This window comes from Electrophorus electricus, chromosome 23 (assembly GCF_013358815.1).
Source record: "Electrophorus electricus isolate fEleEle1 chromosome 23, fEleEle1.pri, whole genome shotgun sequence".
Lineage (NCBI taxonomy): Eukaryota > Metazoa > Chordata > Actinopteri > Gymnotiformes > Gymnotidae > Electrophorus > Electrophorus electricus.
Genome location: NC_049557.1, coordinates 2,394,950 through 2,418,098, shown reverse-complemented (window position 1 = coordinate 2,418,098; position 23,149 = coordinate 2,394,950). Strand labels below are relative to the sequence as shown.

The 23,149-nt window shown below is 38.7% G+C and overlaps 1 protein-coding gene and 1 long non-coding RNA gene across 2 annotated transcripts; one reads left to right on the top strand and one right to left on the bottom strand.

The window, feature by feature from the left end:
* The first annotated feature begins 7,414 nt into the window (after positions 1-7,414).
* On the top strand, positions 7,415-11,241 carry LOC118240701. Its single transcript, XR_004775569.1, has 4 exons — positions 7,415-7,584; positions 8,404-8,479; positions 9,953-10,061; positions 10,715-11,241. It is a non-coding gene; the product is annotated as an uncharacterized LOC118240701 (long non-coding RNA).
* Positions 11,242-15,821: 4,580 nt separating this feature from the next.
* Positions 15,822-16,913, bottom strand: LOC118240689 (protein FAM240B). The gene is made up of 2 exons (XM_035522148.1): positions 16,792-16,913; positions 15,822-16,354 (listed from the first exon to the last, which is right to left on the bottom strand). The coding sequence occupies exons 1-2, from the start codon at positions 16,911-16,913 to the stop codon at positions 16,249-16,251; spliced, it is 228 nt and encodes a 75-aa protein (XP_035378041.1). The 3' UTR covers positions 15,822-16,248.
* Between the last annotated feature and the right edge of the window lie 6,236 nt (positions 16,914-23,149).

The window sequence follows — 23,149 nt, the reverse complement described above, 5'->3', positions numbered from 1 at the left end:
CCTTTAAATAATACTACAACCAGACTTCCAGTCCCAAGAGGTCACACAGTCATGCCCAGTAAAGTAGCTCCTGCCCAGTGGTCACACAGTCATGCCCAGCAAAGTACCTCTGGGACTGGGCACACTTCACGCAATTTGACCCTTTAAATAATACTACAACCAGACTTCTAGGCCCAAAAAGTCACACAGTCCTGGCCAGTAAAGTAGAGCTGGGCCTGGACACACTTCACGCAATTTGACCCTTTAAGTAATAATACAACCACACTTCTAGGCCAAAGAAGTCACACAGTCATGCCCAGCAAAGTAGCTCTGGGCCTGGGCAGACCATGCAGTTTGACCCTTTAGATAATACTACAACCAGACTTCTAGGCCCAAGAGGTCACACAGTCATGCCCAGCAAAGTAGCTCCAGGCCTTGGCACACTTCAAGCAGTTTGTTCCTTTAAATAATACTACAAGCAGATTTCCAAGCCCAAGAGGTCACACAGTCATGCCCAGCAAAGTACCTCTGGGCCTGGGCACACTTCATGCATTTGGTGCCTTTAAATAATACTACAACCAGACACATACAGGTGTGCACATATACACAGATACACATTCTGTTTAATTTCTTTACATCTGCAGACTAGAGTAAGCTGAGGGTATAGTGTTAAACCAGGTACTACATAAACAGTATATAGTATATATACAGAGGATATAGTGTTAAACCAGGTACAACATACAGAGTATATAGTTTTACCAAAAGATCGTGCTGATCTTTGATCTCCTGGTTCTTCATCTCCAGTGCCACTTTCAGACTCATGTCCTCCTCTATGGGCTCGTATAACACACACACACACACACACACACACACAGAGAGAGAAAGAGAGACAAACAGAAAGACACACAGACATATGAAATTAGCAAGCCATATAGTGCAGAAATAGATTGATGTTATTCAGGGACCTCATTTATAAAACTTTGTGGATTCCAAAGTGAAAGTGTGTGTATTCTGCACAAATAACAGGAAATGGCATATACCCCCCCAAAAAATTAGATTTCTAAAGCCTCGAGTATGAATTATTGGGAGATAGAGGCGACAATGCAGCGCTAAAGACAAAAAAGGAATTTTAACCACAGGTATGAGTGGCAGCACCAGCAACCGCAGGTGTGAGTGGCATTATATTTACATTTACCCTCCACATCCTTTGTGTCTGTGTATTCGTCCTCGATGCGTCCAGCACACCAGCTCCAGAAACGCCTCATTTTTCCTCTGTCTTCTTCAGTGTCTTTCCACAGACTGATCTGTAAAGGTGTTCATGGGATTCCCCTCACGTGTGACATCGGGCCACAGGACATATGGGGTTCTAAAGTTCCAAGAGCGTAGATGAGTTGTTTTTCTTTGAATTTCCTAATTTCTTTGCTGCCATAGCAGCAACTGGCAATGCAAACAGACGTGTCATTAATGCAGTGACTCTACCTCAACCTGGATTGATCAACCATGTACGGCTCACCGGAGACTGTGATACGTATAACATCCCAAAGTGTACTTAATTCTGAGCAAAATCTAACTAGCCTCATTACTGCTGAACTATGAGGGGCCATTTAGGGAGAAATCAGGCAAACACTACTTGTACATACATATGAAACATTTTCACATAGCCTACTACTTACATTTGTGTATAATAATTTAAACTCGCATATACACGCACTTGCCCACTCAATCTCTGGTGCGTAAACAAAGAGTTGCACTATGCTTATGTTGGTATGGGGATGTCTGTGTGTATATAACAATTTTCAGTGCGCCCGGAAGTCATTTCATTGTAATTTCAAGGCAGATATTTAACATGTGTACAGTGCGTATAATAGACAGAGGAAGACTGTTGAACTATTAATATTAGGACGGTTATTGACATTTGTGTAATGAGTAGTGCTTCTCTTAATGACAAATGTAACTGTTTTCCCATATAGAATTGTGTGCTTTATATTGTTTGGAGGAACTTTTTCTTCTCATTTAGAAATATGTGGACTAAGTGCTCAGATTGTCTTATTACTTATTATGCTCAGTCTCACCATTTTTGGCAGATTTCACCACGTTATTACGAACGTGGATACGTTATCTTATAATTATAAGCAGTGTGAGATGTGAAGCTAAGCGAAGCACATGTGCAGAATTTCTAACAATAGCCTGTTTTGTATAGCCTGGCTAACTGACCAATCAGTGAAATTAAATGTGGTTGCTGAGCCTGTTGCAGCTGGGTCAATTTAATTTGATTTCATTGTGTTTAATTTTAAACTCACCTGCGTGCCATGAGACACAAGTTAATCTGAGCATTTTTTGTTCTAACGCCGACTTAACCTAGCCATGTTTTACAGTTATCTTGAAATAATTGAGGTTCATCGCTAGAGGGTGCTGTTCATCTTTTTTTCTTTCTTTTTTTTCTTCTTTTTTTTGTATTATTGATCAGGAAAAAACGATAAAATAGAGAATTTGTGGATAAAATTATTATGAGATTATTTATAATCAAACGACTACACTATACAACCACTTCTTCCTTTTATTTACATATTATACAGATATTTACAGATATTTATATTTTATTTACCCGCGTGCGTCTCTCTTCTCCAAGGTAGCGGAGAGATATGAAAGGATAAAAGGGGAAAAGAATAAAATGCGCGTCGGTTTTAAATTCGCAGGCTACCTGCGCTGAAGGCGTGGAAAACGAGCACGTGACGGAAAGGCTTCCGTACCCGATGGGTCCAGCTCTCGTGGCCAGTCGGTAGCTCGAAGGCCGTGCACATTCGATGCCGCGCGGCCCCTTGGGTTCACGTTTTCAAGGGTCAAAGTGCGCACGTGCTGATGACCGGCGGGCGACCTAGCTCCGTGCCTGGGCACAATTCGGGCACTTTGACCCCCTTCAAGTGAATGGAGAGAGATGGGGGGGGGACACAAAAAACATACTTCCAGGCCCACCGTGTCACATCGACCATGCAGGGCAAAGTGGCTTCGTCCCTGGGCACACTTTCTTGTGATTTGAGCCTTTAAATAATACAGGATCCAGACTTCCAACGCTCTCTAAATCACATGCCCAGCAAAGTAGCCTTAAACCTGGACACACAATGGAGACCATTTGACCCTTTAAATCATACTACAACCAGACTTCCAGGCCCACCAGGTCACACAGTCATGCCCAGCAAAATAGCTCTGGGCCTGGGCACACTTCACACAGTTTGACTGTTTAAATAAAACTAGAAACAGACTTCCTGGCCCAAAAGGTCACACAGTCATGCCCAGCAAGGTTGCTTTAAACATGGGCATACTTCAGACCGTTTCACTCTTTAAATCATTCAAAGCACCACATTTCCAGACCCAAGAGGTCACAGAATCATGCCCAGCAAAGTAGCTTTAAAGGGTCAAATGGTCTCAATTGTGTGTCGAGGTTTAAGGCCACTTTGCTGGGCATGTATTGTAGAGAGCATTGGAAGTCTGGATGCTGTATTATTTAAAGGCTCAAATCACAAGAAAGTGTGCCCCGGGATGAAGCCACTTTGCCCTGCATGGTTGATGTGACACGGTGGGCCTGGAAGTATGTTTTTTCCCATCTATCCATTCACTTGAAGGGGGTCAAAGTGCCCGAATTGTGCCCGGGCACGGAGCTAGGTTGCCGGTCATCAGCACGTGCACCCTACGACCCTTGAAAACATGAGCCCCAGGGGCCGTGCGGCATAGAATATGCATGGCCTTCGAGCTACCAACTGGGCACGAGAGCTGGACCCATCAGGTACGGAAGCCTTTCCGTCACGTGCTCGTTTTCCACGGCTTCAGCGCAGGTAGCTTGCGAATTTAAAACCGACGTGCATTTTATTCTTTTCCCCTTTTATCCTTTCCTATCTCTCCGCTACTTTGGATAAGAGAGACACACGTGGGCTCGTTGGAAAGCTCTGGATCTCAGCTTTCAGCCGGTGCTAGCGCCATCCGAATCGGACCCACCGTAATGGGAGAATCACACATTAAGTTTTGAATTTTTGTTGTGTACTTGTATATAGCTGAAATGACAATAAAACCTCTTGAACTTGAACTTGAATTGAGTAAAACAAAGGTTCCTCATCATTACATGATGTCATTTCTATAAATAATATGAGAATATATTTACCTTTATAGCTGTCACTTTTGAGTTGCTTTACATGCCATATTAGGGTAATCCCATCTGCTTAGTACACATGCATTTTAACTGAGTTCATGTTATTCATTTTTTGGGGAAAAAAAGGAAATATTTGTTGGATCAATTCTATTCTACTCACAATGACATAAGGAGACGACACAGGAAAGTAGGCAGAAAGTATGTCTGCTGTTCATGCTTATCTTGAAGTTAACCTTAAAAGAGAAGGCCTTAAAGTCAAAGCAATATTGTAAAGAATATGAGTGTTTTAAGGTTTAAAGAAATTCAGACTAGCAACAAATTTTATTAAAAACTAAAGGTTGCTAAGAGCTCAAACCATGGAAAGATTTATGTATTTGTAAGGTATATATGTTCATATCTGCATTCTTTATACACAGGGAAATAAACACCTTTACAGTTATAAAATCTAATAGAGAAAACAGTTTATTAACATACTATAAAAATGACATTACAGAATAATTCTCTATAAAATACAGAATAATTAAAATTACAGAATAATTCTCTATAAAATCTGTAATTTAGAACAATCTTTTTATGGCTTTGTTTTTTTCTTAATTTCTTTTTTTCTCAACTTAAATTAATTTGTTCATAACTTATTAACATGGTTAACTGCCCAAGCAGTAGAAAACAGTAGAATCTTAACTATATAGGCATGCAGCAGCATGGAGCAGTGAAATGTAAGACAGTATATATAATAATAAAAAATTAAACACATACTTGCCCTTGCTTGTGGTTGCTTTGGCACAGTCAGGAAAGCAAGAAGCATCTGTAATGAGCCCGTTGTTTCTCTGACTCTTACAAGACGTCTCTGTGGTTAGTACGGTTAAAATTACTCAATCACAATGAATCACATGTTGAAAGAAAGATATGAAAGATATGAATTTAAATTTCATTTGCACTTTTCTTACATTTCTGGCTATTAGTACAAAGACAAAAAATAAGGTGGGAAATCTTTTTAAGTTATAGTGCATGTTTGCAATCACTTGCAGTGGGGATAGGTTATAACACAATCTGTTCAGTCTGATATCAAGTAATACCAAGACTGGCATTTTTGTATACAATATATATATATATATATATATATATATATATATATATATATATATATATATATATATATATAGATATAGATATATATAGATAGATATATATATAGATATATATAAATGATTGTATATAATAGTTTTACGTATATATTTTCTTGTCTTCCTGTTAAGTAAAAGCAACAAAAGCATGTTTTTTTGTTTTTTCAAAAAATGCCTATTTCAGTACTTATTTCTGGCACTTGGATGGGGTTTTTACTCTATCCAGGAAAGAAAAAAAAAATCATACCTACCAAAGAACATCTGATTTAAATGTATACACCTTAAGCTTTATGCCATCAAAACTTTAGAATTTAAATAAAGCCTCAATATGTAAAAACACTTGAACAACAATGGTGAGTTTGTTGAATTTAAAATAGCAGTTTGAATAAAATATCAATTTAACCTTTAAAAATTTTTTACTAATAACTGGTCCTCAAGATGAGTAAACTCAAAGGCACTGCAGCCATTTGCCTCATTGTTTTTCTACATTTTTCTATCTTAAAGTTGTGCATTTATATTCATTATTGGAATATTATGAATTACACTTTTTAATTGCCTTGCATCAACATATAAGCTATTTATATTATTTATTTAGCAATGCAGCAATACACTCACAATACATTTTAATTCTGTAATGTGAAGTCTCATGCAGTGCTCCCCACGAAGCTGTACCCATTTTCTGAAATATAAATAACAGCTTTCCTTCTGCTTCTCTATGCACTCTTTCAATTTGGATACACTCTGCACTGAGTGGACAGGTTTTCCATGAAACCTTTTAACATTATTTGTCTAAGTTAGAGACCGCAAGACAATTTACTATCAACAACATTTCAAATTTAATCAGGAACGTATCACAATAACTGGATGCACTTACAACTTAAATACATCACCTAGTTTATGAACTGCTAAAGTAATCTCCCCTGAGAGGTGGAATTTTTGTCTCAAAAAATGTCCAATGTATTCACAGTAAAATATGTCACAATACACCCATATCTGGACCAAGTTCCTTTGAAAATTTGCATTGCATGTTGGAAGCCTGGAGTGCTTAATAGCATGATCAAGCCTAGACCAAATCTCTTCAATACTCCGTGGTGCAGTTAACTTCAAAAATAATCCATTTCGCTCTCTGGTGCTAGTGAAGTCCATATCTCTGAATAATCTTGTGGAACTGCCTGGAGAGTGACTGAGTTCTCTCAGTTATTTTCATTTTATGTGAAAAGACACTCCATGACCTTTTACATTTCTTCGGCACATCCTTAAATTGTACCCGACCGACTCCATGAATATCTCTCAAGCTTCTTAGCAACGTCCTTTTATCTTTTTAAGTGTTTCTTGCTCATCTGCGCAATCTCTCTTAGAAAAATCTAATTCTGCTCCTTGCTGGAAATACCCTGTCTTTCAGCGGTGTTGATGAAATTACAGGACGAGCTTTTTTTTAGGTTTTAAAGGCAAATACAAGTGTGCACCTGAAGGATACCAAGGTGTAAATACTGGCAAGACGCGACACGGAAAGTCCTCCACTGTTCTGTCAGAAACACTCAGTCGTTCAATTTATCCTGGTCGCTTCTGCAAAAACACATCCATGCAGTCCGTGTGCAGTATTAACCTTGCGGTTTCTGCTTTAAGAATAATTACATTTTAAAAATGTGTATTAAACTCTTGTGTTGCGTGAAGTTAACCAAATAGTTTGGCTAGAGACTTGGCTAGCTAGCTCAGTTAGCGGTTAGCTCACCTAAAAACCTAACTCTTATGTGGCAGTTGCGAGGTTTTTCTTATTTTAAAAACGGTTGTTATACGTTTCACGCATGGCGAAGCCCATAATAATTTCGTGAATTATTTTGGGGGGTATTTTTGCATCTTCCAACATATGCGTTGCATGAACACAACCAGCTAACGTTAGCTTCCCATGCGTCTTGTTTTTCTTCTTCTACGGTGTTTGTTGCGTGAAAGTTGCGCTTCGTGCCTCCTACCTGAGACCGCGCAGGCAACGGTACACAACAAATACGACCAAGTGAAACGAATGGTTCAAAGCATGGTGTAACTACAATTACTAAACACAACACATTCATACAAATATCCTAAATTTGCAGACACTGATGTTTGCTGTAAGAGGGGGAAAAAAATAATAATTTACTGAACGGATCACCTCCTGTCCAGCAGGGGTGATGTGGTAAAACTGGGGGGGAAAAACTGTTTCCTGTTTCTTTTAGACGCTTCAGCGAAATGTGAGGTTTCATTTAACATATTTTCTGTTGTTAACGCCAACATTATATTATATTTCAGAGAACAGACATCTCAGAAGATGGCTTATTTGACAAGCAACTCTGTTGACAAAGAGAGGTAAGTGAGTTTCTGAGAGGTAAAACAGCTTGGTCCGCACTTAGCAAACGTATACAATCATTAACAGTCCAGCTAACGCTAGGTAGCTAACTTAATTCGATATAAAGTTTTCAATTAAATACAATCTGGATGAATACAAACAGAAAGAATAAGCGAGAAAGTTTGTATAGTGTGCAGTCTGATGGTTGGTATTGGCGTTACAGATGGCACAGAAATGACTCCTAGCCCATAGAGTCCCGCATTAGTTTTAGATTGCACATTTACAGTTAGTGATGCTTGCATTTGACATAGTATGATATGGGCAAAAAAAGAATTTGACAGAGTTGAATGGATTTACCTGTTTGCAGTATTATCTAGGTTGAAGTGTGGTAATAAACCTTTTTGATCTATGGACCAAAAGCTGTTTCTCACAAATAACGTAATTTCTAAGCCATTTGGGAGGCTAAGCCTATGTTTTGCAGCAGACACTAAGGCTGCCCATCAACTGCGTTATTGTTTGAACTATCCCAGAGCCTTTGGCAATAGCATATGCAGCCCATGCAAATTTTAAAAGGATTACTGGTTTTATAAAGGAACATTGGATAGTTTCGTACACAAATGGTATTCTTGTTGTTTTTTTTGCTTCGAAATGCTGTACCTGTGTGCAGTAATTGGATAAATATATTTGGGTAATTTTTAAATTCTAAGGTAAATGAGCATAAATTGAAATGGAGACTACATCTAAAATTTGAACTCCATGAATGAATGTCATGATTTAAACATACTGTTTCTTTTCAATTTGTTATCTTTGATCTAATAATAATTCTTCACAACTTGTAGGTTCTTGTGTATATACCCAGCCTACATCAACAGTAAAAAGACATTAGCAGAGGGCCGAAGAATACCAACTGAGAAGGTGAGTGCTTTCCACAAATACTAATAAACCCTACTACAATGAAATATGTGTCCTAAGCATTTCTGCCTGCCACAATGGTGCCTTAAAAAAAAAAAAAAGTTTGCCCTTTGACTCTTTCAGTAAGGTAATGACTTCACACTTTGAAACAGTTAAAACCTACATCTACTTAGAGTAGATAGAATGGAGAGAGCCCCACCTCCAACATAACAAAAACAGTGTGGGTTAAAAAATAAGTCATACGAAGAAGCTTAAAAAAAAATTGACTTCAGTGCACTCGGTGTTTTAAAGCAAAAATGAACAGTTGGCACCTTTTATGCACAATTGTTTAGGGTGTCAAAGATTTTTGCACCATTGTGCGTATTCTGAATCAACAGTAATTCATGTAGCCTTTCAGTTTTATTTTTGACTTCACGATTGTCACCACTCATTCTTATTCTTATTCTTATTAATTTTACTTCTTTGTTTAGAGTGTTGAAAACCCTTCCTGTGCTGAAATCAGAGATGTTCTAACTGCTGCTGGAATGAATGTCTATGTTGAGATACTGTTGTGTGTTGTAGGCTTCAAAACTTAATTAACATTCAGGTTCCTGAATTGGACTTAGTATTCTTTGAAATGTGTATACCACAGAGAGTCGTTTGAATTTCAAAAATTGAGCAGTCACAAAAGTCTTGAAAATTAAGCAAGTCTTGAAAATGAACAAATGAATTGCTCACTAACCTGTGTTCTCAAATATAAGAACCATGAAAGGTCTGAACGCTATCATCCACCAGAGGGCAGTGTAGAGTCCGCCTGTTATGAGCTGGTCAGAGATTCCGATCTGTTTGGTCCAATGAAGGAGAAACAGTAATACTGTGGTCAGATGTGCTCACATGTGTTTTTCTCCAACTGCCACTGCCCGTTTTAAGTGAAATCCTACAGGGACCGGATGCAAGCTGCACAGAAGGCAAACGCCTCTAAAAATCTCTGCATCTGTCTGCTTTTTTGGCAGAGTGGAGTGCTTTTGAGAAGATTACATTCCTTTGTAAGACAGTCGTAAGAACTATAATATGGTGTTTCGAATCACCAGTAGGCAGGTAGCTGACTGTTCGCCATGGATAAATGTGGCAGAAAAGAATTATCATAGCATCTAGCTGGTATATTTAGATACAAAGCAGAATGGAATGGTCCGTTGTCATTGTTAGTGTGTATGTTATGTGAGCCGTGTGTTGTTGTTTTTTGTTTGTTTGTTTGGTTGGTTTTTTTTGCACATTTACACAAAGAGAAATAACGTATTCTACTCAAGAAAAGTGCCACATGGGCAACTATGTCTGTTGTTTAATATTTTTTGGAATATTCCCTTTGAATCCAAACTCTTACAAGTTTTACCTGAATTTCCTATCCCTAGCATTCCAGCCAAGTGTGCTTCCCATAATCTAGTGGATCAATGTTAAACGGCGACCTAGGTCTGCTTTTAAATTTGCATTGCTGTCCAGAACAAGATGTATCCACGGGAATGGAACAGAGACGGACAGTTCAGAGGAAGCGTGTGAGTTCAAGTCAAAAAAGACGATGGAAGCTTGTGTCAAGACAAGTTTACCTCTAGTAAGTATTTTTGTATTTTTTGTATTGCTCCATCACATTAGATTACTGCCTCGTATTAGAATCAGAATATTTATTTGGCAAGTACCAGAGGTACGAGGAATTTATCTTGTACATGTGAATTGAATCTTGATCTAAGATCAGTTAGATAATGCCAATTTTTCCCAAATGTCACTCTGAAATATTGTCACTGCAAAGTCATCTTTAACCATTACAGGGTTTGTTAATTAAATCATCATTGGACTGCTGTACATGATTCTCATAGTTTGTTTTGGGATTATACAACCTATGTGATATTTTCTGCTTACTGCTTTTATCTTTATTGGTATGATTTTTCTTTTTTCCCTAAAAATGTTGCACAGACTATAACTATATACTCTTCCTCAGTTGCTGGTTTTTCAGTTTCAGTAGACAATATATTTTACCAGAGATGAAATCCTTTCACTGTTTGTTCAAGTAGACCACTACAGTAGTGGAGTGCTTTGATTATCAAAATCTGTATAGCAAAGTCTACAAACTGTCAAGTTATAAATTGCTGTGCCGTTATCCTGATTGTAAAAAAGAACAACAGTTTCCATTCTCCACATGATGCTTCATGCCCCAGTTCATGAAACGCTGACTCATGCTGTTCACGGCAATGTTTCTTGCTTTTATAGAAAAAGACATTGTTTTACGTGGCCGAGATTATTCCCAAATTGAAGACGAGAACACAGAAAAGTGGAGGTGGTGACTCAGGAGCACAGCCAGGAGAAGGACGAAAGAAAGGGAAGAAGAAGAAATGATTGCTTTTCCTCATTCCATTACATCTCTCACAAAGCTTTTGTATGTATATCGCTCATGTCTGGTCAATGCAAAAACAGGAGGTGAACGTTTTGCCAGAGTTTACTCTGTTTATATTAATATTGTGACTGTTTATCAAACATATAATAAAGTCAGAAACAAGAAGACACATTTTCAGGCCTTTCTGCTGTGACTTTCCTTTAGGACATTAATATTAACATTATTTTTCCAGAATATATGGGCTGAGAACTTGTTGAAAATCTGGGTTTTTGTTACCATAGAACATGCTTTGTTGTGAATATTTAAAAGAGAATTTTTACAATATGTTCAACAACACAGAATACTGAAATATTTAATCCATGTTTAATTATATATTTTTAATAAAGAATGAAATGCATAGAAATCATTGAGTAACTTTGAATTATTACTAAAAACAATTTAGTAATTTAAGTGAATCACCTTGGGAGAGTTGTTGAAGCTTATCTTAATAGCTGTGATTTCACACTGAGTTGTTTTAATTCATAGTAAATGTTTGTCTTTCAGAAGAAGAAGAATAATGAGTAATAATGGTGATAGTTTATGTAGCCTAAGGTCCTTTATGAACATGCAAATGATAGAACAGAACTCACAACTGCCAACAGAGTAAAAGTAAACAAGCATACTTGTAGTGCAGAAAACAGGTTTAACAAACCTTAAATTAACCTCCAAATCTGAGATTAACTAATTTGACAAATTTTGATTTTCTATTTTAATATAGATTTTGTAATCCAAGGGCAATTTACTTTACTGTTAACAGTAAAGATGTAAATGTTTTATGCATAATTTGAAATGATTTTTTTTTTTTTTAACTCATGACTACTTAATTTCTGCAGGAGTCAAAATGATGTTTCATAATAAAGTCAGGATCATATATGGTTTTTACAGACCTACTGGAAATTGGTAGGAAGATTAAATATTCACATTACAAAAGAAATTTGAAAACCTTTTCCTGTCCTGTTCAGTAAAACCTGCTGCATTTTTCAAACATGGGTTTGAGCATTTTTTGGGAAGTAATTTTATGTCTACCACGCATGTGAATCTTACTCTGGGTCATTGTCTTACCAATTAATTTGTAAAATGACCCAAGAATTAGCAAAAAAAAATGCTGCTACTACTATTATAACAGTAAATGCTATTACTGTTGTCACTCATTTGTATTATTATGAAAGACAAACATTTAGGGTGTCTGTAGTACCAAACGAGCCACAGTAAAGTCTCCTGCCTTCTCAAGGTGACCCTGAGTCCACTCTGACACTGGAACCCAGCCTGGCCTATGTGTCTGTCTCTATCCTGGCTCTAGTCCTTCAGTGGGTGAGACTGTAGCAGGGTCAAGATGGTGTCAAAAGAGACAGCAGCCACGGGTATCCTCTAACTCTAAAAAGGAAACCATCTGTCTTAATCACACGGGAGGGAACGTGATTCTATGACAATGACGTAATGACACATGCATGGCACGCAATTGCTGTAGCCTGCAATGCATTACCACATAGCCAATTATTTTTTAGTCTATTGATGTCTATTATTATTTAGAATACTAACTATTATTAACTAAAAGCAAGCATATTGTGAAATAAAGCCTTGAATGTTGATTGCCTGGACATTAATAATATGGAAAGTTTTCTGTTCACATATGTAGCAGTTATAGGAATGTGGGTCTATGCAGATTAAAAGAAATGTAAGATTCATGGTAAAATTCAAAGTGTTAAACTTGCCAAACCATATATAGCCTGTATTTTAAAAAAGTCTAGTTAAAATACTTGCAGTTCTATGGATATCTTGTTGGCTTTCACAGATTTATGCCTAGGAAAGCATTTGAACTAAGTAAGATTTTTTAATACAGAAAAATACGACGGCAAAAAGCACAGGCCCAGGCCTTCATTACAAGCTCAAAGTTAGGAAAAATTTTTAATCATCTAAGAACAGATTTAGGAATGTTTGCGTTGCAGATTTTATGTTCTGACTATTAACTCTGGTTTATGTCCAGTAATCCCGCTAGATAGCGTATGCTGTCGTAGCCACCAGCCCAATTTACGATTATTCTGAGCTCGGGTTATGGAACCGAAAACCCTCAGGTTCTAAAAACTCGAAGTTAACAGATCGGGCTTAGTTGCTAAACCCGCTTTCTGTAATCCCCCCACGACTAATAACAGACTAATAACAGTACAAACGCAGCTACATGTGGGGGAAATGTGGAGATGAGAGGTACTGTGGGAATGAATCTGAGTGTTTAGGTGCCACAACATTTGAACGACCCGTCACCCATGACGGGGAAACAAATCTCTGGAATGGCAGTTAAAGCGTAAACCTATGGGATCTGGTCACGGTGCACCAGGCACCCAGCCCGAGGGGGACACACACACTCCCCGCACCTGCTGTCTTGCACCTGTGCCTTGTTCGCTTCTTTTCTTTCTCCCTCTGGTTTAAGCGCACGGGAACGCGCGATCAGTGCTCGCTCCCGTGTTACTGAAACCCCATGCGTGTCTACTGCCAGCTACCGCTGTGCTTCCTAAACCGCGAGCTTTACTGCCAGCGCTTATTGCTTTTTTGTTGTTGTTGTTTGTTGCATCGCGCTGGGTCTTGGCTGAGCTGGGGGGGGGGTTTCCGTTCTTTGTGGAGAAGCAAGAATAAAGAAATTCTGTTTACGCACCTCCCTTGCTGCTGTCGCTGATCTAAGACAACGGGCTGAAGTGTCAGGGTGTAGCTCAGCCATATGTAGAGTTCACTATACTATGGTCATAAGTCATATGGGTTTTACAGTAACGAGTGAATTGTGTACATCGCTTTGACTTTGACTGTCAATTTTGTCAAAAGTATGTATCTCAAGGCTGATTGCACCTTACATACATTTGAAATTATTACATAGCTTTGAAATAATTTAATATATGTGAAATACTTTTAGTGTATGTAACATTTGTTCTAAAGTGATTAGATCACAAAAATCCTAAACAATTATTTTAGAATTTAAGGCTTTAATAAAGCTTGTTCAGCTGTTCAGCGATAGGCGCATGGATACAATCCTCATATTTATGTTCACGGATTGTTAATGGTAGCCGACGTCTCTTATAGTTCAGTATATGAATAGACTATTTACAGGGGAGATTTTTGTATGCTGTTAGGCTAGTTTAGCAGCTAAGTATAACAGACAAATGTATGACAGAAGTCCAGTTAAATCTGCAGCTGTCAGCTGTTCTGAGGTCAGATGAGAACCAGACGTGTTGTCGCTGCTACACTCCACCATTCGAATAGCGAATATCAAAATAATTATTTATTTATTTTTAAAAATATGCTAGATATCTTACACACACAATGAATGTATATTGGTGAGTGCAAATGTACCATACTGAACGGACTAGACACTAGACTATTTACAGATATACAGAGAGTACATAGACTAGGGAATTCACTAGACAAATAAAATAAGATAAAATAAAACAGACACATTTGACAACAAATGTGTAAAAGTGCAGAGGTATAAAAAGAATATGGAGTAGGTAAATGTGAGCAAAGTCTGGAGAGATACAGTGTTATATCTATTATATACAGTTATGCAGTGTTATATACTGTAAAAGCATATTACTATGTGAAATGAGCATTTATAATTAGATGTAGTTCAAATCTGTGACATTACGATACTGATACTTATATATTTGAGTAGTGCAAACTAATGGAGTTGTGTGCTAAATTAAGGGGGATACTGTGGTACCCAGGAACTCGAGTGATGCCTCAGTCAAAACCAGAGCTGTTGAGGTGAAGCGGGCAGCAGGCGGCCTGTCTAGAACCATCTCCACTTTCTTTAGAGTGTAGCACGATGTGATCCTGTACTAGGACCCCAGTGGTTTGATTTCCTCTCTGTTAGGCAGATTAGTCATATCTTTTTTAGATCCTAAATTTTAGGATCTTCACAGATGGTTCATTGGTGGGGCAGTTGTTAGCATAAAGACAAGATAAGGGGCAAGAGTGCAGAGATTTTAGGTACACCAGAGTACAGATTTATGGGTTTTCCCAACTGCACCTGCTGTCTCCTGTCTGTCAGGAAATCTGTGGTCATCTGACAGATGGGCTCTTGCACAGACAGCTGGGCAAATTTGACCTGCAAAGGGTCTGGGAAGCTGAGCTGAATTCTTCCATGGGTACCCATACTATTGTGATGCATTAGGATGAAATAAGCCAAGTTGTCTGCGTCATCTACAGACCTGCTGGCTCTGTACGCAAACTGCAGGAGATCTATAGCAAGGGGATAGCCATCAGGTAAGATAGTAAGAGGTGTTAAAGAGCTTCATAATTACCGAGGGTCAGGGTAGCTGAAGTAATTTAGACTTGTAATCATAATTGGAATGATAAGACAATTTGAAACATGTGGGAACAGAGCGGGGTCTAAAGATCTACTGAAGATGTCTGTGAAGACAGAAGTGCTTTAGGGTAGATCATGAGACTAGATCAGACGCTGGAACTTTACTCACCATCTGCCCTTTGGATAGCTTGTGGAGATCATGTTTGATAATAGGAAGATGGAGGACTGGCAAAAGGAAGGGATGCAGGAGGAAGGTGAGGATGTCAGAACTGTACTGTTTCCACATTCAGTTCATAATCTGAGATATGTGGAGGAAAACCGGAAACTACAGAGGTCCACACCTTGGTGTCCTTAAGCACGTTAAGACCCTGGCTGCCATATTTTGGACTCTCCTACATGCTAAACACACACACACACACACACACACACATTTAAGAAGATCCTATAGTTAATGTGACACTGCCAAGTAACCAACTTTAGCATTTAGTAGCATTTAAACAACTAGATTGCAGGTGACAGTGTAAATAAATAATTTTAAAAACTCAGCTGTACTAAATTATCTTAAACTTTATTCTATTGCTATTTTATACATCCTGACTGCACAGTGGTGTTGCCATATAAGGTACATTAAGACTACATAAGTCATTCTGGGATTCTTGACTTTTGGAACTTTATGTAATTATTGCAAATATTGAAAACATAACAAATGGTCTTATTGTCAATTTTCTCAGAAAAAAAAACCCTGACAGAAGTAACCTCAATGAGAAATCATTATGAAGTGAAATATTCTTTGAACTGTATAATGCAGACATACAGTATCTGTTTGGAGTGTTAAACATTGTGACATGTCTGACATGAATTGGGCATTTAGATCGTATCTGTCCTTCACATCACCTGTTTGTTGCAGTGGACTACTTACAAAAGGATGTGGGACAAGTTTTATTAAAGTTACTTTCCCTTGTTGGTTAAACAGAATGAAAAATTGCTGTATACATCTAAACAGACCAACCTAAACTACCTAAACAGACAGTTGCATGAACGACTGAAAAAGACCTATAAGATTAGAATCTTTGGCAAAGGTCATTCTTGATTAGTTTTTTCTGTTGATTTCATGGCTTTTCCATCATTGAAGTTCTTGAGATGTTTTGTTCGAAACTCAAGTCTCTCGAGCCATTCATCACGGAGCCTAGAAAAACACAAGTTTACCTCATGGTAAAGTGCTTTTCTATGGTAATGTTATCATAAGAAGTGGCATACATTTAGCCTATCAGTATAAATATGCAAAGCTAATAACATAATGCCATCAATAATCCATGCAATCCACAATGCCATCAATAACCAGTTGAACCAGTTATAAAAAATCTCTAGGAAATTACTGCATTGTCCACTAATAGTTGAAATAATCAAAGTGCACTGTCACTATCTTTCTTACTGAAGTTTTAATAATCTTCTGATATCTGTAGGGAACATGCTGGTATTAAAAGAAGCCAAAAGCGAATTACCAAACTATTTTTTGTACCAGCTATTACACACAGTAAAAAGTTACTGTAAACTAGCTTTTTTTTTTTTTTTTTTTAACCATTTCACATAACAAATAAAAGCAGAAAACAGTCTCTTTCTTACTTTGTCAGAGCACTATTCTTCATCCTTTGTTCTTCATTCTCTGCAGTCATGGTGTGATTTAAAATTCTTTTCTCCCAGAATGTTTTGATGAACAATTTGTCATGAATGAGTGCTGCATTCATTTCCTATGTGAGCAGAACAAAGTGTGAATTATATGCAATTCAGAATATACTTATCATCCAGTTTATGCATTTTAAAAGGGACTTTTCTGAAACACTGGGGATGAGCAGAAAAGAAGCCAAAAATGGAACCAAATAAAAATAAATCACTAATGAATTTTGAAGTATAAATATCCAAACATGCATTTATACATATTTGTGTACAGTTTGCTAGGTCCAACAACATAAAACAAAGCATCACACCATGATAATCTTACGCTCTAATGGAGCTCCACATATTAGTCACAAAATTATGTTGCTGGTTTAATACCTGCAAATTTTCAAAAAGAGTAATATTGAGACTAACCTAATGGAAAGTGGTAGTCTTTCTCTGGCATTCAGATCCCAGATGTCTCTAATGTACCTCTTAAATGGAAGATTGCCTTCTAAGTGCTCTCTCCCCAGAGTAGTTTATTTAAAAACCAGCTACGCAGGGGATCTCTGTAACGTTTGAGATGTGCTTGGAAGCAGCAGTGGAATCGTGCCACAATTCCCTCTGTGCACCATGCTGCATCCAGTGACATTAATATTAGTGGAAACCCATAACAATCTTGTAGTAGTCAACAGGTGCCACAAAGTCCTGGTAGGCGCCGTCTACCAAGTTCGCTCCCCAGCACGCAGCCTGTACTATATCAGGGTAATGGCTTTGCAAGCACCGCAGGGTGTTACAGAAGATCATCAGCATTGACTTTTAATGTCATTTAACAGGCATACATCATGTCCAAAGAAGCTGGCAAGACAAATGAGAGTATGGAAGTAGCAATGCAACGCTGGCTGCCCTGGATCTTATTACTGAGACAAAAAAGATATCAGTATTGAGTTCTTAACTGTGGCCTCAGGTTCATAATCTAGACACCCTTGGACCAATATATGCTACTCAGGTTATGCATTAGCTTTATATATATATATATATATATATATATATATATATATATATATATATATATATATATATATATATATATATATATATATATCAAGGTGCATAAAGTTGCATATCTTGGAAAAAGTAACACTAAAAATGTTAATGGAAAATGCCCTTTAAACCAATAAAAAAACGATATAAATGGAGTCAATAATCTCCACGTGTTCTCTTAATAAAAAAAAAAAATAATGACAACAAAATTGTGCTTTCATTAAAACCTAAGCAAAGTCAGTAACATTAGGCTACAGAAATACAATGATTAAGGCTATTTCTGTACAAGTACGTCAGCTGGGGCATTGTGTGGAAGCATGTTTGTCAGTGATCTAAATTATATTAGCACCAGCTCAACTCCATGTTGCACTGGAGACAGCCAGTAGGATTCTGGAAAATATGCAGAGATGCAAATCTGATGGCACATGCTTGGCATTTTGTTTCTTTAGAGCATGATAGATACTAAGCTCAGGGTCTTAACCATAGGTCAAGTGAGATTAACACAATCTATTTCTGCTCCTAGAGTTGTAGTTTAAAAGGATGCATTTATGTTATCAGGTGTACAAGTACTAATTAAAACATATGACACTACTGAGGAGGTCCGGGAGCCTTTTTTTAGGCCTTAGCTAGGTTTGTCAGTCTAGGACTTGCATGAGTTTTCCATGTAATTATACAAAGACATTACAGTGGACTGGTGATAATATATATGTACTTTACACATTAGTAATATATAATATATGTATAAGTAGTATACTGTGTGATGCAGTATGTCATTGAATGAAAACGTCATTCCTAAATTATGTGTAGTACTCTTGAAATATGTTCATTTTATTTATTGTAAACTCACTGAGCATGTAATAGCTTTAAATATAAGACTTCATTTTTCACAAATCCATAAATTGTTTTTGAGCAAAGGAGAAGATTATGCATAAAAGGGGAGGAGGTATTTTTGTTTGGGGGAAAGGGAGCTCTCAACTCATAATCTTCCATTAATTTTGTGAGGGTTAGACACTGTGGTAGGTGGATTAAATCTCTGCTCACGGAACAAGTCCTCCCAATACCACCTTACTGTAGATACTACCAATAAGATCAGACTATTTGCAGGTTTTACACACTTATGTTTGTGTGGAATCGAATGACACTTTCCTAGAGGTGAAGACTGCAGTAAGTACTCTGTACTTGTGTGTGTGTGTGTGTGTGTGTGTCACTTTCATAACTCAGGAAGCGTGCATGCTAGCTGCCCCTGCCTCTTAATTAATTTCTACAGATAAAGGCATGCATTAACCTTTACTTCTTTGAGACAGTCTGAGTGTGAATGCATTAGTGCAGGAAAGGGGTAAGATGGAGGCTGCTGGAGCAGTACCAGTGCACACTGAACCAAAGCTATTTATTGAATCTAAATTATTTCTAAATGTAAAAAGGCTAAACTTCAATGCAATGGATTCAAAGTACATTTTTGACCTTGTAAATGCCCTCAAGTAAGAGTACAAAGTACCCTCTTTTAAAACATGCAGCTCTTGTATGTTTGTGTCTGTCATCACAGTAAAGTACCAGTGACCCAGTACTGTCTCTTGCCTCTACATTTCAACACTAGCAAAACACAATGCAGAATTACATTGAGTACGCAGAGCAGTTGGGCTAAAATATCAATGTCTTGGATTTGTCAAAGTGATCAGAGTGAAGTCTGCTGGCCTCAGCTGGTAGCTCTGATGCTCACGTGACCCCTGTAGGCACTTTGAACAGTGGACAGGTCAGCATGGGCCCTCTGACCAGTCTGTAGCTACACAGCCCCATACGCAGCAAGCGGTGGTGCACTGTGTTCTGACACCTTTTTATCAAAGCCAGTGTGAGCCTTTTTCAGCAATCTGTGCTATAGTGGCTCTTCAGTGGGATTAAACCAGATGGGCCAGCCTTTGACACCCATCACTCCAGCCTGCACACCTTCCTTTGACCACTGTTGGCAGGCATTAACCACTACGTACAAAGAACACCCCACAAGACGTGGCATGTTGGAGATGCTCTGAGCCAGTCGTCTAGCTATCGCAGTTCGGACACGATTGTGTCAAAGTTGAACGGATCCTTACGCGTTCCTATGATGGATGTTTTTACCATTGACCGGTACTGAAAGCACTTAACGTTTTGCATCAGCATTGGGTAGACTGCTGTGTGTGCAAGACCATGGTGGTGTGCCTGAATCCTTCCCGACGCAGTGAGGAAAACTTCCTCTTCTATTCCCTTCTGCTTTTCACTTCTTTACTTTGTAAATTTTACAGACTGTAAGTTTGGAGATATTTGATTCAAAGATGTACCTTCATACTTGTGCATGCACGCTTTCTGTTGGATTATGGAATTTGGGCAAATTTTTCAGCAAAGCTACAAAAGCAAACATTTTTGACGGTGAAAGTAACAGTGAAAGGCAGCTCGTACATGTGCATGGCACAGGCGTCAACATTGGACTCTGAAGTTTACTGAGAAAGGTCCATCACTGTGTTATGCTATTTTCTTTGAGGACCAAAACAACAACTTGATCTCGGTAATCAAAACCTTCCAGGCACCCGAGACACAGCCTATTCTCTCGCATACCATGAGAAAGCTGCTCTCAGAGTTTGAGAGCAAACACAGGGCTTATGTGCTTTGTAATCGCTAAAAACTCGGCAAAACCCTTGTTTTGCTCGTCGTCCTTCTTAATGAAAACAGTAGGTAAAGCCAACGATGTCCACTGGGTGGCAATGTTGTAAAAGGTAATACGAAAGCTGAAAAAGGAAAAAAAAAAAAAAAAAAAAAAGTGTATTGACATGACGTGGCTCCTCAGACATAGACTACAAGTGGCGCTGAAAGTCAAGTAAAAAAAGTATCGGATTTCTACAACCCCTTAACAACGATATTTTTGTTGAATGGCAGAAACGCGACATTAAAATGCATGTCTGTGTTACCCTCAAAAAATTCAAAGAAAGAAAGCACTGAAAGATAGCTACAGCTATCTAAATGCTTAGCTAGCTACAAACGTTACATTTTATTCTGACAAACATGTATAGTGAGCAGGAGCGGAGGAGCTGCGCAGAGAGCTGTCAAGCTGTTTTACCCGACACACCCTACGTGAGCTGGCGGCTCTACAAATGTGTGTGGATATTACACTCACAGTCGAAATGTAATTGCGTATTCTTCAAACACGTGTGTGTGTGGTGTGTGTGTGTGTGTGTGTGTGTGTGTGTGTGTGTGTGTGTGTGTGTGTGTGTGTGTGTGTGTGTCTTTGAAGAATAAACAATTGAATTTCAAATATGAGTATAATATTCACACACAAAACAAAATTAGCTTCAATGCTCCCCTACTTATAGAACTATTATATACCAGTCACAAGGCTGATTACCAAGCAACATGGAAAGAAAGGGAAAAATATTCAGGAAGTTCCAATTCAGGTACGGCTAGAGGATAAAAGTTTAATTAAAATTTTAATGGAAACAGGTAAAGTGGATTAATGTTTCTTTGAAAATATCGCTAAATATTATCACCAAGGGGCTTGAAGAGAGAACATTTCTGAGATTGTACACTCATGACTCTGACTTTACCCCAAATAAGATGGAAGGGAATTATAAGGGATGGACTAACCAGAGCCTCTTTGCATACTGTACTTTTTGAATCCCGGGACACCACGGGAGAGATTGAAAAAGATTATATGGTTTAAATAATAATGATTTTTACATTTTTCTACAAGTAAAACATCATATTAATAGTTCTATGAAAGAAAAATCAAGAGGCATTTGAGAACAGATTAAGTTATAAGTGCATATAGATTCTGGGCTTAAATTAATCTCTAGCATTTATAGGGGACTTCAAGAAATTAATGCAGAAAGTACCATCTGTTTAAAACAAACATGGGATAGGGAAACCAACAGTTATATCCCAGCAGAAGACTGGACAGAATATTCTGAATTTCAATGGGGGGGATTTCAAGTTCAGATTGTTGGAGAGTGTTCGGTTGGATTGTATCAGTAGATAATTGTTTAGAAATCTCACCCAATTGATGGACGAATTGTGGTTCTCAGGAAGTCAAACATTACCCTGACACAGTAGATGGTAATGGGAATAGGGATGGAGCCAGGGACAGGTGCATGAAGGACAGGACCAAACAGAGAAGCAGGAAGTAGGGAAGGAAACCAGCCAGTCCTCCTTTTGCTGGTGAGTTAAAGTTGGGCAAGTCCAGTAGGAGGCGCTCACTGTCGACTTCGGTAGTGCCGGTGCTTCTGGCTTCTTGGCAGACAAGCTGGGGCACAGGGCAGATGATGCAACAGATGAAGGATTCTGTGGTCGTGCCACTAGGTGAGGAAGCGCCCTTCATCGACTTGGGCACTGATGCCGGAGCCATTTTGGTGGATACCTTGGGAAACACATAGGCTCTAGAGTGGCATGCATTGGATGTAGCCTTAGGCGCTCGGGACTCATTGCTGCTGGAGTCCCCCGACTGTCTCCGACCCGAAACGGACACGTGGATGGACGGAGGAACAGGCACGGGCACAGAAATGGGCACAGGGACAGACAACACAACAGGAACCAAAACCAAACCAGGAACAGGGGAAGACAAAAATAAAAGAGCAGGCAACACAGGAGTCACAGGAGACACACGGAGAACCGGAGACACAGACGGGGAACCGGAGACGCACGGAGAACCGGAGACACAGACGGGGAACCGGAGACACAGACGGGCGGTGACCTCAGGTGGTGGCGGCAACAGGAAGTGCTGTTGACGTAAGCCAACATGTTAAATGCCCCATTAGCAAATGCAACTAACTGTAATTTACTTTGGGTATCATAACTATCAAATCAATCGCTGATGATAGCAGATTAATGGGTAGCGATGAGAACAATAGTTTAAGTCCCGTGAGCTACAGTTCCCAAATAATATTATTCACATTTTCGCACTAAATGACTGGAATCAATCTAATTACACAGACAGTAAAGATGGGAATTAAAGTTTTATCATTTTCTCTCAGGAAGCGTTACATCCAGCATTGGCATGCACTATTTCAGAGATCCCAGTGATGGCTGGCCGACATATTGGTGGACCACTAGTCGGAGGCAGCAGGTCCAGAGGCATGGCAATGGGAACAGTCCTGGCGCAAGGACTGGAAACAGTTACTCTGGCCACATCTTCCACACCAGGAACAGGAACAGGTGGGGTGGAATCATCCACGCCGGGAACAGGAACAGGCTGGATGGCGTCCACAACGCCATGGAGAGGAATAGACTGGCGGGACAGTCACTGGGACAGGTGACTCTGGAGAAACAG

Coding starts and splice junctions, on each gene's coding strand:
- LOC118240689 (XM_035522148.1), bottom strand. CDS start 16,913: ATGAATGCAGCACTCATTCATGACAAATTGTTCATCAAAACATTCTGG. Junction 16,355..16,791: donor AAGAATAGTGCTCTGACAAA/GTAAGAAAGAGA, acceptor GTGTTTTTCTAG/GCTCCGTGATGAATGGCTCG.